We start from the raw sequence: 17,429 nt of genomic DNA on the forward strand, positions 1-17,429 counted from the left end.
CCTCAAAGGACTTGGTGGCCATTTCAATACCACACAGCATTTCAGGGTCCACAAGGCCTCCAGCTCCAGAAACTTAGAACTTCTGCAAAGGATCCCAGGCAGGAGCACTCTGTGCCCATCCTGCCTCACAGTTTTCTCAGGGTATCCTTCATTCATCACTCTGGGACACGAGTTCTCAAGACAACCACATCATCACTCATTCTTGTCCTAACACGTGGCCCATGCCCTTCTCAATGAATTCCACCTTCCTCAGGCAGCTCTTCTGCTCAAGCTCACATCAAAACAAACCTGGACCTAACCCTGCCACGGCCACACTCACTTTACTAAACATGCTACACTTTGCTTCCCTTACAGAAAGGAAAAAATAACACAATGGAAAAGGTGATAGTAAAGTCGCTGCTGCCTTTCCTACTTTCTTAATGAGCCTGATGGTGGAACCTAAATGCAGAATTGTTGTTTACACTGGGAATCAAATAGCTGACATGCCAAGTGTAATTTTGTGTCACATCTCAGGCAAGGAAAATAAAAGAGGACAGTTTTCAATAACAATCCTGACCTAATACCAACATAGTCAGAAGTCAGCAAAGGCATTAAGTCAAAACAACGTGACTGGGGGACTGTCACCACCAAGGCTCGTCTTGAATTCCTGCACCAAGCTAGCATTGAAACCCTTCATGCAAAAATGTAACAAAGTTGCCTGCAAAGCTGGCGCCCGGGGTACCTCTCAGAGCAACAGGCAGTGATTTCATTCCTGAGTAAAACTCCTGCCCAGCACAGCGAGACTCACCTGCGGATGGTAATTGCTCTGGGGTGCCATAAAAACTTAATTCTGCTTCCACGCACCAAGAACTTGCAAAACCAGGCAAGGAAAGGCCGACGATGGAAATGTCCCTCTAACATCCTTAAACACCCACTGCCCTAAGGCTGCGGGGGCGCGACCTCCGTAGAAGCAAGAACGACCCAGGGGGCGGGAGAGAATGAATGGAGGGGAAAAGAGGCGGAGAAGATAAGAGCGAGATGCGAACAAGGCATTGCCACTGACCGTGTCGAGGAGAGCGGAGGACTCCGGCTGCGTGTCCTTGGCTGCAGGGCCGGGCGGCGGCGGAGGGAAGTTGGGGCTGAAAACCATGAGGTCGCTCTTGGCAGCGCCGTCCGCCACGCACAGGCTGCGGCTGTGGCGCTGCGAGTAGGACCAGCTGCCCACTTCGCTGGCGCACACGAGCGTCGTGGGCCCGGGCCCCGAGAGCACGGCCGCCCGCGGCGCCCAGCGCGACGCCCCGTACAGCACCACGGCCAGCAGGAAGAGGCTGGACACGGCGCAGATGGCCACCACCAGCCACACGTTGGTGGCCGCGCTCGCCGCGCCGGGCCCCGGCTCCGCGCCCGCCGCCGAGCGCGACACCGCGGACGACGACGACGATGACGACGCCGCCGAGGATCCCGCGGCCAGCGCCGCCTCGGCGGCCTCGAGCAGCGACACGCTGAGCGTGGCCGTGGCCGAGCGCGCCGGCTCGCCGTGGTCGCGCACGACGATCAGCAGCCTCTGGCGAGGCCCGTCCGCCTCGTCCAGCGCCCGCGCCGTGCTCACCTCGCCGCTGTAGAGCCCCACGCGGAACGGGCCCTTGCCCCGCGGCTCGCACAGCTCGTAGCGCAGCCACGCGTTGTAGCCCGAGTCGGCGTCCACGGCGCGGATCTTGGCCACCACCTGCCCCGCCGGCGCCCCCCACGCCGCCCACGCCCACAGCGTGCCCGACTCCGAGCCCGCCCCCGCCAGCGCCGCCGCCTCCGCCTCCGCTGCCGAGCCCGCGGCCGGCAGCAGCGCCGGCGCGTTGTCGTTCTCGTCCAGCACGAACAGCTGCACCGTGGCGTTGCCGCTCAGCGCCGGCTCCCCCGCGTCCACCGCGCGCACCTCGAACTGCAGCACCTGCAGCTCCTCGTAGTCCAAGGGCTGCAGCGCCCACAGGCGCCCGCTCTCCGCGTCCACCGACACGTAGCTCGACGCCGGACGCCACCCCATGCCACCCGACGACGACGACGACCCCAGGCCGCCGTCCCACACCGAGTAGCTGACGCGCCCGTTGGCCGCCTCGTCCGGGTCCCGCGCCCACAGCCGCGCCAGCTCCGCGCCCGCCGCGTTGTTCTCCCGCGCCAGCACCGTGTACACGGCCTGCGCGAACAAGGGCGCGTTGTCGTTCACGTCCGACACCGGCACCCGCAGCCCGCGCCTGGCGCGCAGCGCCGGCGCCCCGCCGTCCTCCGCACGCACCTCCACCTCGTACTCCGACACCCGCTCCCGGTCCAGCGCCTCGCGCAGCACCAGCGAGTACGAGCCCAAGAACGTCGCCTCCAGACCGAACGGCGACGCCGGCCACACCCAGCACCGCACGCGACCGTTCTCCCCCGAGTCCCGGTCCGACACGCTCAGCAGGGCCACCACCGTCCCCACCGACGCGTCCTCCGCCACCGGCACCGACAGCGACGTCACCCACACCTCCGGCGCGTTGTCGTTCACGTCCAGCACCTCCAGCACCACCTTGCAGTGACCCGACAGCGGGGGCGTCCCTTTATCTGTCGCCCTTATATTTAGGTCGTATAAATTAACTACTTCGAAGTCCAAGGCGCCCGTCAGTCTGATCTCCCCTGTGTTCGCATCAATGCTGAATAAATCTGAGCCAGAGGGAGGAACAATAGTATCGATTTCATATCTCACATCTCTATTACTTCCTTCGTCCAGGTCCGTCGCATTCATCCGCGCCACAAGTGTGCCTTGTACGGCGTCCTCAGACAAATGTACATTATACAGAGATTGGTTGAACTGGGGCGCGTTGTCGTTTGCGTCCAGCACCGAGATCACCAGCTCCATGGTGCCCGTCAGAGACGGCCGGCCCCCGTCAGTCGCCGTCAGCACCAACCGATGCACGGGAATCGTCTCGCGGTCCAGAGATTTCACGAGTACAAGAAAAAGAGACTTACTGCGAGAGTTACTGTTTTCTTCCTCTATTCTGAAGTGATCGCTGGGGCTGAGTGTGTAAGAGAGCTGAGCGTTCGCTCCGATATCCGCATCCGACGCGCCCTCCAGCGGGAAACGAGATCCGGGCATTGTAGATAACTCTGCGATGCTGAGGTTTTTCCGGGCGGCGGGGAAGACGGGGGCATTGTCGTTGATGTCGGTGACCTCCAGCTGCACATGGAAGACGCGCAGCGGCCGCTCCAGCAGCACCTCCAGGCGCAGCGCGCACGGCGCGCTCTTGCCGCACAGCTCCTCCCGGTCGAGCCGCGAGCTCACCTGCAGCGCGCCGCTCGCCCCGCTCACCTCCACGCTCGCCCGCCGGCCCTGCGCCACCAGCCGCAGCCGCCGCGCCTCCGCCTCGCCCGCCTCCAGGCCCAGGTCCTGCGCCAGACGGCCCACCACCGTGCCGGCCTTGGCTTCCTCCGGCACCGAGTAGCGCACCTGCCCGCCCGACAGCGCCCAGGCCGCCTGCAGCACCAGCACCCGCACCAGCGCCGCACAACAACGCTCGCCCATCCTTCCTGCCGCTCTGCCCGCCGCCGCCGCCGCTCTGCCTGCCGGCCCCGGCCCGGGCCCCGCACGGCTCCCCGCCGCCGCCCGGACGCGCCGCCTCTGCTGCCCGGCCCGAGCCGCCCCCCCCGCGCTCACAGCCGGGCTCTCCGCCGCACCGGGGCGGAGCCGCCCACACCGAGCCGTTCCTGAGCCTGCAGCGACACCGTGCGCTGCTCCGCCGCCTCGCACGCTCCGTGACAGCGCCTGTGCCTCTGATCCGTCATGGCCACCTCCTCTGCTGTTTCTTCTTACCGTGCTCCTTTTATATTTTAGCCTTTGGACCTTTACCGCCGCTCTCTTCTTACCCCTTCTGCTATCTCGCCCTTCGCCTCCGGAGCCAGACTGCAGGAAAAGCAAGCTGGATCCGCCAACTCGACTTACGTGGCATTAGCGTCGGACCGCGGAATATTCGCATGGAGGCGGGGGCTCTTGAGAACCAGCTCCACCCAGCGCTTAGAGGTAAGGGCGTTTCGTACTGCTCATCTCCTTCGCTGTTGTTTTCTTCTTCGTCTTTCTCATCTTCCATTCTTAATTACCTTCTTGTCTAATACCTTCATAGCATCTTCTCTCTTCCTCTTCTCTCACTCCTTTTTTCTTCCTTTCTTCCTCTTCTTTTCTGTTTACAGTGACAGCATCTGGGACATACCAGTAAATTCGTCCATCCATCCTTCCTTTCTTCCATTTTCCCATCTTTCTCCTCATCTTCACTGTCCCTAAGCACACCACATACTCTCTTCTTCCTCATCTCCTTTACCAATGTATTTTTCCATTACTTCACTCTCCCCATGAAGCACAAGCACACCATTGTTACAGTTCTCGTTCCTCTCGTTGACATCTTTCATCTTTCCACCCCAGGAGCAACTTCCTGCTCCCTTCAATCTGTGCCAGACTGACAGATTGCTCTTTCACCTCACCTTCTGGAAGGAAACCACACTCTTCAGGCTCCATCCTCTCAAGGGAGAGAATTCACAGCCCTCTCAAACACAGGCCCAATCCCTAGGTACTTTGACATTGCTGTAAACAGACTTGACTAAGCACAAACAACCCAGAGAATCTTCTTCAGGAACTCAAAGCCATCAAGGCCCAGCACACCAATCCATCCTGAATGCTGAACACCACAGCTTCTGACAGTTTTCATATACTCTGATGAAGAGCTGTTCTTCAGGCCTCATTTGCCTCCTGCATGCTGAATGTAAATTTCTGGCTCCATATTTCAGGCAGGCCAGCACAGTCAGAAACACACAGCAAGAAGGTCCATCCCCAGGAGCAAATTCCCCATCAAATCCCTCTGTGCAGCCAGATCCAAAGGGTAGAGGCAACAGAGTCATTTTACCTCTGTCATTTTCTCTGAGAAAACACTCCTGACTCCCAACACATCCACTCTGAGAAATGTGTTAGGGCCCCTCCTTCATCCATGATTGCTGTTATTTGTGTCTGGAAAAAGAGGTTAGGAATGGGAGGAGGCAGTGTTGCTCTGGTGATCCAGTAAAGGAATCAGAGAACATTTCAAACTTGAAGGCACCCATAAGCATCATCAAATCCAACTCCATATCCAGGCGCATTTGGTCAATCCAAGGTACAAGTGAAATCAGACTCATCTTCTTTAGGCAGCAGGAACTTACCTGAAGCATCCTTGACTCCTTCTTCAGATAATATTTACTGTCAAGGGAAGAATTGGTTTGAGGCATATTTTCTTTTAATGTTATCAGAGATTTCTGGGGAAGATGAATAGGAGAAAATGACCCACATTCTGCAAAAGCCTCTAAATCACTGAACAGAGCACAATGCTCCTTCATGTAATTTTTGCACATGCTAAGTAGAAGAGATGCTGCAAATCTAAGGACATTCTCCCAACCTCAACCTCAGCTGAGAAGACTGGAAAATCCATCTTTCATACCCATGGTCAACTACTGGAAACTCTGCTACCTGACAGCTGCCAAAATTCAGCAGTCTGCATTTCATCCACTGTCAACAACACATGGCCAATGCAAAAGAAGAAAAAATTTTAAAAGATGGAATGTTTTGGCAAAAGGAGAGAAGAAAATTAAAAGGATCCATTCCACCATATCAAAATGCCAGGTCTGGCAACTTCTTGGTTATGGACAGAAGTTTTTCCACTCCCTATCAAGACAAGAGCAGAGATATAAACCAGGAGAGCTTCAGAGCAGACTGACCAAGCCAGACTGATAATTGGAAACGCTGCTGTTTCACCAACACCATATGTTCAAAAGCAAGTGATCTAAGTTGTGTATGGGAGATGTCTTCACATCTGCCAGGAAGAGCACAGAGAATACCAAGGATACACAGGACTTCAGGAGCACCTGAGAGGATCCCAGGAGAGCAACCCTGGGTGACAGGTGTCTTCACAAGGTTTTCCAGTGGAATCCTCTATCCCAAGCTCTGGGAAATGAATCTCCAGCTAAGCATCTGGCGCTTTCTTCCCCTCTGATAGGACTTGTGCTCCACAGCATCTCCATTTCCTCAGTAATAAACTTCTCCACTCAAAGTCATGACAGAGGGCCCAAGCAGTACTCCCTGCAACTCGGAGGATTACAGCTGTAGCAGCCAAACTGCCCCACCAAAACAGCTTGCACCAGCAATAAAACCCATTCTGAGCATCATCCAGGCCTTTGTACATCCCCACCTTACCTCACAATTGGCACAAAGACCTTAGGAAGTGATGCAATTTACCCTAAACGTGCTGAGATTTTTCAGCAATCTTAGATGGAAACACCACAGAGCTACACATTAGAGATGTTTGAAATTCTGTCATCAGAGTGACAGCTCTGATCCTGGCCCAGATGTATGTTTATTTTGAGAGAACCACACCAAATGCTGAAGCACAAGCACAGTCAAACTGTGGGGGAGAATTTCTACAGTAACATCAGGGCTGGGCTGCTCGGCAGGGTTTGGAGTGGCCGTGCAGGTGTCAGGGTTAAGCATGACCAGGGAACACCCATTTCTACAGAGGCTGACCCTGCAAGTGCTCAGGTAGGAGATATGAGGCACACACAGATTATACCCTCTTCCTCATCACATCCTCTTGCAAATCCCACTTGACAAGCAGCAAGGAACCATCCTGGAAAAATCCACAGCTGAGGAAGCCGCTTTAGATGTGGACTCCTACACAAGGACTCCAGCAAGCTCCAGTCCTACCCTCACACAATGCATTTCTCAAAAGAGGGTAGTGGTTCATTAAACAATCTTCATCATTGCATTTCCTCTTACCAACACATTCCATACAGTAATGATGTATCAGCACAAACCTCTTTCTGTTCTGGGAGAACTTCATCACCTCAAAGGACTTGGTGGCCATTTCAATACCACACAGCATCTCAGGGTCCACAAGGCCTCCAGCTCCAGAAACTTAGAACTTCTGCAAAGGATCCCAGGCAGGAGCACTCTGTGCCCATCCTGCCTCACAGTTTTCTCAGGGTATCCTTCATTCATCACTCTGGGACACGAGTTCTCAAGACAACCACATCATCACTCATTCTTGTCCTAACACGTGGCCCATGCCCTTCTCAGTGAATTCCACCTTCCTCAGGCAGCTCTTCTGCTCAGGTCACATCAAAACAAACCTGGACCTAACCCTGCCACGGCCACACTCTCTTTAGTAAACATGCCACACTTTGCTATCCTTACAGAAAGGAAAAAATAACACATTAGAAAGAGTGATAGTAAAGACACTGCTTCCTTTCCTACTTTCTTAATGAGCCCGATGGTGGAACCTAAATGCAGAATTGTTGTTTCCACGGGGAGTCAAATAGCTGACATGCCAAGTGTAATTTTGTGTCACATCTCAGGCAAGGAAAATAAAAGAGGACAGTTTTCAATAACAATCCTGACCTAATACCAACATAGTCAGAAGTCAGCAAAGGCATTAAGTCAAAACAACGTGACTGGGGGACTGTCACCACCAAGGCTCGTCTTGAATTCCTGCACCAAGCTAGCATTGAAACCCTTCATGCAAAAATGTAACAAAGTTGCCTGCAAAGCTGGCACCTCGGGGTACCTCTCAGAGCAACAGGCAGTGATTTCATTCCTGAGTAAAACTCCTGCCCAGCACAGCGAGACTCACCTGCGGATGGTAATTGCTCTGGGGTGCCATAAAAACTTAATTCTGCTTCCACGCACCAAGAACTTGCAAAACCAGGCAAGGAAAGGCCGACGATGGAAATGTCCCTCTAACATCCTTAAACACCCACTGCCCTAAGGCTGCGGGGGCGCGACCTCCGTAGAAGCAAGAACGACCCAGGGGGCGGGAGAGAATGAATGGAGGGGAAAAGAGGCGGAGAAGATAAGAGCGAGATGCGAACAAGGCATTGCCACTGACCGTGTCGAGGAGAGCGGAGGGCTCTGGCTGCGTGTCCTTGGCTGCAGGGCCGGGCGGCGGCGGAGGGAAGTTGGGGCTGAAAACCATGAGGTCGCTCTTGGCAGCGCCGTCCGCCACGCACAGGCTGCGGCTGTGGCGCTGCGAGTAGGACCAGCTGCCCACTTCGCTGGCGCACACGAGCGTCGTGGGCCCGGGCCCCGAGAGCACGGCCGCCCGCGGCGCCCAGCGCGACGCCCCGTACAGCACCACGGCCAGCAGGAAGAGGCTGGACACGGCGCAGATGGCCACCACCAGCCACACGTTGGTGGCCGCGCTCGCCGCGCCGGGCCCCACCTCCGCGCCCGCCGCCGAGCGCGACACCGCCGACGACGACGACGCCGCCGAGGATCCCGCGGCCAGCGCCGCCTCGGCGGCCTCGAGCAGCGACACGCTGAGCGTGGCCGTGGCCGAGCGCGCCGGCTCGCCGTGGTCGCGCACGACGATCAGCAGCCTCTGGCGAGGCCCGTCCGCCTCGTCCAGCGCCCGCGCCGTGCTCACCTCGCCGCTGTAGAGCCCCACGCGGAACGGGCCCTTGCCCCGCGGCTCGCACAGCTCGTAGCGCAGCCACGCGTTGTAGCCCGAGTCGGCGTCCACGGCGCGGATCTTGGCCACCACCTGCCCCGCCGGCGCCCCCCACGCCGCCCACGCCCACAGCGTGCCCGACTCCGAGCCCGCCCCCGCCAGCGCCGCCGCCTCCGCCTCCGCTGCCGAGCCCGCGGCCGGCAGCAGCGCCGGCGCGTTGTCGTTCTCGTCCAGCACGAACAGCTGCACCGTGGCGTTGCCGCTCAGCGCCGGCTCCCCCGCGTCCACCGCGCGCACCTCGAACTGCAGCACCTGCAGCTCCTCGTAGTCCAAGGGCTGCAGCGCCCACAGGCGCCCGCTCTCCGCGTCCACCGACACGTAGCTCGACGCCGGACGCCACCCCATGCCACCCGACGACGGCGACGACGACCCCGCGGCCCCGCCACCTACGCCCAGGCCGCCGTCCCACACCGAGTAGCTGACGCGCCCGTTGGCCGCCTCGTCCGGGTCCCGCGCCCACAGCCGCGCCAGCTCCGCGCCCGCCGCGTTGTTCTCCCGCGCCAGCACCGTGTACACGGCCTGCGCGAACAAGGGCGCGTTGTCGTTCACGTCCGACACCGGCACCCGCAGCCCGCGCCTGGCGCGCAGCGCCGGCGCCCCGCCGTCCTCCGCACGCACCTCCACCTCGTACTCCGACACCCGCTCCCGGTCCAGCGCCTCGCGCAGCACCAGCGAGTACGAGCCCAAGAACGTCGCCTCCAGACCGAACGGCGACGCCGGCCACACCCAGCACCGCACGCGACCGTTCTCCCCCGAGTCCCGGTCCGACACGCTCAGCAGGGCCACCACCGTCCCCACCGACGCGTCCTCCGCCACCGGCACCGACAGCGACGTCACCCACACCTCCGGCGCGTTGTCGTTCACGTCCAGCACTTCAAGCACCACCTTGCAGTGACCCGACAGTGGAGGGTTTCCCTGATCTGTAGCATCCACTTGCAGGCGGTAGAGACTAACATCCTCAAAGTCTAATTTACTCCTGAGACGAATCTCTCCAGTTTTTCTGTCAATTGCGAAAACGCCTTTTCCATCCTGAGGAAACAAAGTCTCGAGAGAATACGAGATATTACTGTTTGAACCTTCATCTAAATCCATGGCATTTAGTTTAATTACTAAGGTGCCCTGTTCTGCATTTTCTGGCAGCTGCACTTTATACACAGACTGATTGAACTGGGGCGCGTTGTCGTTTGCATCCAGCACCGAGATCACCAGCTCCATTGTCCCCGTCAGAGACGGCCGGCCCCCGTCAGTCGCCGTCAGCACCAACCGATGCACGGGAATCGTCTCGCGGTCCAGAGATTTCCTGAGCACCAGGAATAAGGACTCACCGTCCTCCTCCGTTTTTTGTAAATCCAGAGAGAAATGCTCGCTGGGGCTGAGTGCGTAGGTGAGCTGCGCGTTGGCTCCGATATCCGCATCCGACGCGCCCTCCAGCGGGAAACGAGACCCCGGCACAGACAGTTCCGCGATGCTGAGGTTTTTCCGGGCGGCGGGGAAGACGGGGGCATTGTCGTTGATGTCGGTGACCTCCAGCTGCACATGGAAGACGCGCAGCGGCCGCTCCAGCAGCACCTCCAGGCGCAGCGCGCACGGCGCGCTCTTGCCGCACAGCTCCTCCCGGTCGAGCCGCGAGCTCACCAGCAGCGCGCCGCTCGCCCCGCTCACCTCCACGCTCGCCCGCCGGCCCTGCGCCACCAGCCGCAGCCGCCGCGCCTCCGCCTCGCCCGCCTCCAGGCCCAGGTCCTGCGCCAGACGGCCCACCACCGTGCCGGCCTTGGCTTCCTCCGGCACCGAGTAGCGCACCTGCCCGCCCGACAGCGCCCAGGCCGCCTGCAGCACCAGCACCCGCACCAGCGCCGCACAACAACGCTCGCCCATCCTTCCTGCCGCTCTGCCCGCCGCCGCCGCCGCTCTGCCTGCCGGCCCCGGCCCGGGCCCCGCACGGCTCCCCGCCGCCGCCCGGACGCGCCGCCTCTGCTGCCCGGCCCGAGCCGCCCCCCCGCGCTCACAGCCGGGCTCTCAGCCGCACCGGGGCGGAGCCGCCCACACCGAGCCGTTCCTGAGCCTGCAGCGACACCGTGCGCTCCTCCGCCGCCTCGCACGCTCCGCGACAGCGCCTGTGCCTCCGCTCCGTCATGGCCACCTCCTCTGCTGTTTCTTCTTACCGTGCTCCTTTTATATTTTAGCCTTTGGACTTTTCCCGCTGCTCTCTTTTTACCCCTTCTGCTATCTCGCCAGCCGCCTCCAGCGCCGCACAGCACACAAAAGTATTCGAATCCACCAACTCTAATTTCGTGGTATCAGAGCTGGAATGCAGATCTGTAACCGAGGCACAGCCTGTTGACAATCAGCTCCGGACAGCACTTTGAGGCAACGTCAGCGAGTAATCCTGATTTTAAATTTCTTCTCTTTGTCATCTTCCATTCTTGATTCTCTCCTTGTGCCATTCTTTCGTAGCATGTTCTTTCTATTTTTCTTTCCCTTCTTCCTTTCCTTCTTTTTTCTCTCCTTTGTCAGCTTCTTCCCTTTTCGTGTATAGTGATAGTGTCCGTGACTTGCCAGTCAACTCATTTATAGATTGTCCTTTCTCTCTCTCTTCTTCTACTACTTTCTTCTTTCCTTCTTTTTCTCTATATCCATCTTTCCTTCCTTCAATACACTCTTCTTGCTTTCAATTTTCTTCCATTTCCACCTTCCGTTCACTTTTCCCTTACCAAGAAGGGAATTGCCTTACCATCTCTTCAACATTCTTGACATGGTGTAGTGACACATTCTTTGGACAAAGCTGTCATTCCTCTTCCCTTTTGACTGCAAGGAAGTGTTCAGACAAGGCATGGCAGCATGCTCCAAATTTCAAAAAGCTTCTCATTGACTAACAATGTACCACATCAAAACCAAGTAATTAAAGGCATGCAGGGCAGATGTCTTCACAAGCAGCAATACCAGAAAGAACAACAGTACCCTAAGAGATGCAGAACTTCTGGAGGTCCTGACAGGATTCCAGGAGAGCAGCACTGTGTCATGGGTCATCCTCATGATATTCTACTGTGATTCTGTATCTTACACCCTGGGAACTGGGATCTCTACAGTTAAGCAGACATTCTCTACTCCCTCCCCAAACCCCAAAGATGTACTCAAATTCTCTCCTTTCCCTCATGCCTGGCACAAATATACAGCGCGCTGCAAATGCATTCTGTGCCTCTTTGACTTTTCCCTCATGCCAGGATGCTTTGTGCCTTTTCAGCAATAGCACATACAAACCACGTTCTTAAACATGCTGTAATTGGAGTAGTGAACAGTACTGACCCCAATCCCCACAGATCATCTTCTTCAAGAGATCACACCAAAAGCACAAGTACACTCAAAATGTTAACCGGATGAGAGAATTTCAAGAATAGAAAACCTGAGTTGGGCTGCTCTGTAGATGTGGAGGATTGGTGTGTACATCCAGACACCAGAATAAGCCATGTGTGATAACAGGAGTCACCATCTTAAGCCAGACTGACCGTGCAAGACCACAAGAAAGGGAAGAACACCACCAAATTAACCCCATCTCTTCAACTGCCCTTAAAAATCAGCTCTGAAGAGATGAAGCAAAGATCCACCATGGCAAGAGCTGTGGAAGCTGCTATAAATGCTCTACAATACACATGGGAAGCAGTTTGTAGTGCCACCCTCCCACAACAACACCACCAAAACAGCAGCAAAAATGTTCATCAGTCTGCATGTTCCCAGCTGTTACCCCACATATTCACGGTGTCAGGCTAGAGGCAGTACAAGGAACAGTCTCTGATGGAGATACTCATAACCTCAAAGGACTCCATGGCCATTTCAATACCATGTATTATCTCAAGATAAAGAAGGTCTGCAACACCAGATGCTTGGAACAATGGAAACGATCCTGGGCAGAAACACTCTGGGCCCATCCTGACTCCTGCTTTCCTCTAAGCATCCTCCATTCCATTCCCCACTCTGGAGCAATTATTCTCCAGACGAGGATATAATTCCCATTCCAGTCCTCCTATATGACCCATTGTCTCACAAATTATTTCAGGTTCCCTCAGAGGAGGCTTCCCAGTGTTCAAGGTCACGTTTCAAACCAGGACATGGCCAGGACCTGCTCAGTGTCACTGCCGCATTCACCTCTGTGACAAAGCACAATTTCCTTTCCTACATCAGGGGACAATTCGACTTCAGCTCACCCTTCCCAGCAATGAGAGTACTGTGAAATCCACACAGATGGCATCACATACATGGTCTAGCAGACTCTGCAGGTGCATCTTGAGCTCTGGTTGTGAGACCTGAGACCAATATTTACTGGAGCAGTCATGCTGGGACAGCTCTTGTGGCAATGGACACTGATGTCATGCTGAGAGAGACCAAGCAACACAGTAATGAACTCACCAATACAGTGGCTATGTACTGTGCAGAAGAAATTTTTTGTTGTCATTGTTGTTTAGAAGAGGATTTACAAGGAACTTTTAAAAGCATTCCAAATGTAAATACTGAAAAAACACACCAAAGAAAGGTCAGTGTCCATCAAGTCACCTGTTCATCCAGGAATGCAAATTAACAACTACACCTAACAAAAACTGGGAGGCCAAAAAACTATGAAAAGGCCACAAAGCCTTCCTAGTTTCCATAATGACAGGAGGACAGAAGTCCAAATGGTCACATAGCCTTGCATCTCTTGTAGAGAAGAAATGCCAGAACATGACACCAGAGAAGAAACCACACATGACACCACCACGGTCAGCAGTCAGCAAAAGCAATGAGGAGATACAAAGAGCCTGGCAGACGGTCAACACCACAGCAAGCTCGAGTGGAAAACCTACACAACCAGAAAAAAGGAAGGCTGTCTCCAAAACTGAAGCCTCGAGGCATCACAGGACAACTCTCATCACAATCAGCAGTCATTTCATTCTAGGGAAGAACAATTCATATCAACAGCTACAAATTTCAAGCGCGTACCATAAAGGGTTACAGAGATACCCACCCTCTTCAAGGACGAGGCAGCAAATACCAAGGGCCAATTAACACATCTAAGCACCCATCCCCTTCAGGCGGCGGGGGCAGAGCCCGGTTAATACGAGAAACAGTTTGGCAAACGAGAGACAAGGGGCAAAGGGGGAGAGAATAGAGGCGAACAAGGCAGGGCCACTGACCGTGTCGAGGAGAGCGGAGGGCTCTGGCTGCGTGTCCTTGGCTGCAGGGCCGGGCGGCGGCGGAGGGAAGTTGGGGCTGAAAACCATGAGGTCGCTCTTGGCAGCGCCGTCCGCCACGCACAGGCTGCGGCTGTGGCGCTGCGAGTAGGACCAGCTGCCCACTTCGCTGGCGCACACGAGCGTCGTGGGCCCGGGCCCCGAGAGCACGGCCGCCCGCGGCGCCCAGCGCGACGCCCCGTACAGCACCACGGCCAGCAGGAAGAGGCTGGACACGGCGCAGATGGCCACCACCAGCCACACGTTGGTGGCCGCGCTCGCCGCGCCGGGCCCCACCTCCGCGCCCGCCGCCGAGCGCGACACCGCCGACGACGACGACGCCGCCGAGGATCCCGCGGCCAGCGCCGCCTCGGCGGCCTCGAGCAGCGACACGCTGAGCGTGGCCGTGGCCGAGCGCGCCGGCTCGCCGTGGTCGCGCACGACGATCAGCAGCCTCTGGCGAGGCCCGTCCGCCTCGTCCAGCGCCCGCGCCGTGCTCACCTCGCCGCTGTAGAGCCCCACGCGGAACGGGCCCTTGCCCCGCGGCTCGCACAGCTCGTAGCGCAGCCACGCGTTGTAGCCCGAGTCGGCGTCCACGGCGCGGATCTTGGCCACCACCTGCCCCGCCGGCGCCCCCCACGCCGCCCACGCCCACAGCGTGCCCGACTCCGAGCCCGCCCCCGCCAGCGCCGCCGCCGCCGCCTCCGCTGCCGAGCCCGCGGCCGGCAGCAGCGCCGGCGCGTTGTCGTTCTCGTCCAGCACGAACAGCTGCACCGTGGCGTTGCCGCTCAGCGCCGGCTCCCCCGCGTCCACCGCGCGCACCTCGAACTGCAGCACCTGCAGCTCCTCGTAGTCCAAGGGCTGCAGCGCCCACAGGCGCCCGCTCTCCGCGTCCACCGACACGTAGCTCGACGCCGGACGCCACCCCATGCCACCCGACGACGACGACGACCCCGCCGCCCCGCCCACGCCCACGCCCAGGCCGCCGTCCCACACCGAGTAGCTGACGCGCCCGTTGGCCGCCTCGTCCGGGTCCCGCGCCCACAGCCGCGCCAGCTCCGCGCCCGCCGCGTTGTTCTCCCGCGCCAGCACCGTGTACACGGCCTGCGCGAACAAGGGCGCGTTGTCGTTCACGTCCGACACCGGCACCCGCAGCCCGCGCCTGGCGCGCAGCGCCGGCGCCCCGCCGTCCTCCGCACGCACCTCCACCTCGTACTCCGACACCCGCTCCCGGTCCAGCGCCTCGCGCAGCACCAGCGAGTACGAGCCCAAGAACGTCGCCTCCAGACCGAACGGCGACGCCGGCCACACCCAGCACCGCACGCGACCGTTCTCCCCCGAGTCCCGGTCCGACACGCTCAGCAGGGCCACCACCGTCCCCAACGACGCGTCCTCCGCCACCGGCACCGACAGCGACGTCACCCACACCTCCGGAGCGTTGTCGTTCACGTCCACCACCTCCAGTTCCACGCTACAGTGACCCGACAGCGGGGGCGTCCCTTTATCCGTCGCTTCGATCTCCAGGTCATATGACTGAGTGTCCTCGAAATCTAGTTCCCCGGCAGTCCGTATTTCCCCAGACTTTTCGTCAATTTTAAAAATGTCCTGAAATTTGGCCGAAACTGCGTCGCTAAAAGAATAATATATTTCTTGATTAATTCCCTCATCCTTGTCGGTCGCTGTTAGCTGGAAAAACACAGTTCCCGGGGCCGTATTTTCCGGCAGCTGCACTTTATACACAGACTGGTTGAACTGGGGTGCATTGTCGTTCACATCCAGCACGGAGATCACCAGCTCCATTGTCCCCGTCAGAGACGGCCGGCCCCCGTCAGTCGCCGTCAGCACCAACCGGTGCACGGGAATCGTCTCACGGTCCAGGGGTTTCGTTAATACGAGCAGTACGGAGACTTTATTTTCGTCTTTGGATTTCACTTCCAAAGAGAAATGCTCGCTGGGGCTGAGTGTGTACGTGAGCTGCGCGTTCGCTCCGATATCCGCATCCGACGCGCCCTCCAGCGGGAAACGAGACCCTGGCAGAGTGGTCAGTTCCGCCATACTGAGTTTTTTCCGGGCGGCGGGGAAGACGGGGGCGTTGTCGTTGATGTCGGTGACCTCCAGCTGCACATGGAAGACGCGCAGCGGCCGCTCCAGCAGCACCTCCAGGCGCAGCGCGCACGGCGCGCTCTTGCCGCACAGCTCCTCCCGGTCGAGCCGCGAGCTCACCAGCAGCGCGCCGCTCGCCCCGCTCACCTCCACGCTCGCTCGCCGGCCCTGCGCCACCAGCCGCAGCCGCCGCGCCTCCGCCTCGCCCGCCTCCAGGCCCAGGTCCTGCGCCAGACGGCCCACCACCGTGCCGGCCTTGGCTTCCTCCGGCACCGAGTAGCGCACCTGCCCGCCCGACAGCGCCCAGGCCGCCTGCAGCACCAGCACCCGCACCAGCGCCGCACAACAACGCTCGCCCATCCTTCCTGCCGCTCTGCCCGCCGCCGCCGCCGCTCTGCCTGCCGGCCCCGGCCCGGGCCCCGCACGGCTCCCCGCCGCCGCCCGGACGCGCCGCCTCTGCTGCCCGGCCCGAGCCGCCCCCCCCGCGCTCACAGCCGGGCTCTCCGCCGCACCGGGGCGGAGCCGCCCACACCGAGCCGTTCCTGAGCCTGCAGCGACACCGTGCGCTGCTCCGCCGCCTCACACGCTCCGTGACAGCGCCTGTGCCTCCGCTCCATTAAGACCATCTCTTCTGCTTTTTCGTGTTACGCTGCTCCTCTTTCTTTTATTGTTTTTCCTAATCGCCTACTGTGTTCTTGTAAGTATTTCTTTCTTCTTTCTCGTCTGAATTTCTTCCCATATATTTCTTTTTTCCTCCAATTTTCTGTATTGAATAATTTTTATTTTCCCTTCTCTTTTCTGCCTCTTTGCCTCTTTCTGCTCTTTTATACTTTTCTTTCTTCTTTCTTCCCCGTTCCTTCTTTCTCCATCTTCCTCTCGTCTTCACCCTCGCTGGCAGGTCTCCAGCCGCTTCCGGCGCCCCTTCTGAGACCATCAAAGCCAGAGTGATCAGCGATAATTACGGAGCACCAGGTCCAGAAAGTGCTGCTCTCACCAGGGGTGAGGCTGTTAGGGACCAGCTCTGTTCAGCCTCGAGAGAAACTCGGTGAGTGCTGGTCCTTTATAGTGTCTTCTGTTCTTTTTGCCCACTTGCTTCCTTGGTTCGCACTTGCATGGATTCCCTCCTTTCTTTTTATTGTTCATCTTTATCTCCTTATGCTGTTTTCTTTACTTCTTGCCTTTTCTGTCTTTTATATTTTCTAGTTCTCCTTCCCTATGTCTTCTCTTTCCTGCTCTTTTTACTTCACTTCCTGTTCTTTCCCATCCTTGTCTCTCTATTATTATTTTCCACCTGTACGAAAAGACTTTCCAAATGTCTACAGCTTGTTGGTGATGATGGATGTAAATGTCTTTTTGAAAGGGCTCTCATTCCTCTTTGCATCGATTCCTCAATTTCCTTTTGGTTTTTTCCCCATCACTCTTGTACCCTCGGGAACAGAATCACCAACCCCAGCTACTGGGATGTGTAATTAAAAGGTGCACCAAATATTACAAACAACTCAAGAGAGTTTTTCATTCTCAAAGCCATCACAGCCCAGCACACCAATGATCCAAGAATGCTACAAAACTCTTGGCAAACACAGCACCCAAACACTTTTTATATACCTCA

At 57.6% G+C, this 17,429-nt stretch overlaps 2 protein-coding genes across 5 annotated transcripts in view; both read right to left on the reverse strand.

Moving 5' to 3' along the window:
- Positions 1–17,429, reverse strand: part of LOC139597580 (protocadherin alpha-C2-like) — a 154,112-nt gene that overhangs the window by 94,919 nt on the left and 41,764 nt on the right. Inside the window, exon 1 of one of the 4 annotated variants that reach the window (XM_071443028.1) lies at positions 7,899–10,526. The exons of 2 other annotated variants lie outside the window; for them this stretch is intronic. In XM_071443028.1, the coding sequence (XP_071299129.1) occupies positions 7,899–10,394 (2,496 nt within the window). In that variant the 5' untranslated portion in view covers positions 10,395–10,526. Of the gene's footprint in view, positions 1–1,042; positions 4,703–7,898; positions 10,527–17,429 lie in introns of those variants that run through there. One more of the 4 variants, XM_071443032.1, reaches the window with a different exon arrangement.
- On the reverse strand, positions 13,537–16,316 carry LOC139597581 (protocadherin alpha-2-like). The gene has a single exon (XM_071443035.1). It carries the CDS (start codon positions 16,178–16,180, stop codon positions 13,559–13,561), a length of 2,622 nt encoding a protein of 873 aa, XP_071299136.1. The 5' UTR covers positions 16,181–16,316; the 3' UTR covers positions 13,537–13,558.

This window comes from Agelaius tricolor, unplaced genomic scaffold, assembly GCF_023055355.1.
Source record: "Agelaius tricolor isolate 1412-34295 unplaced genomic scaffold, bAgeTri1.0.p SCAF_18, whole genome shotgun sequence".
In the NCBI taxonomy this organism is placed as follows: Eukaryota; Metazoa; Chordata; class Aves; order Passeriformes; family Icteridae; genus Agelaius; species Agelaius tricolor.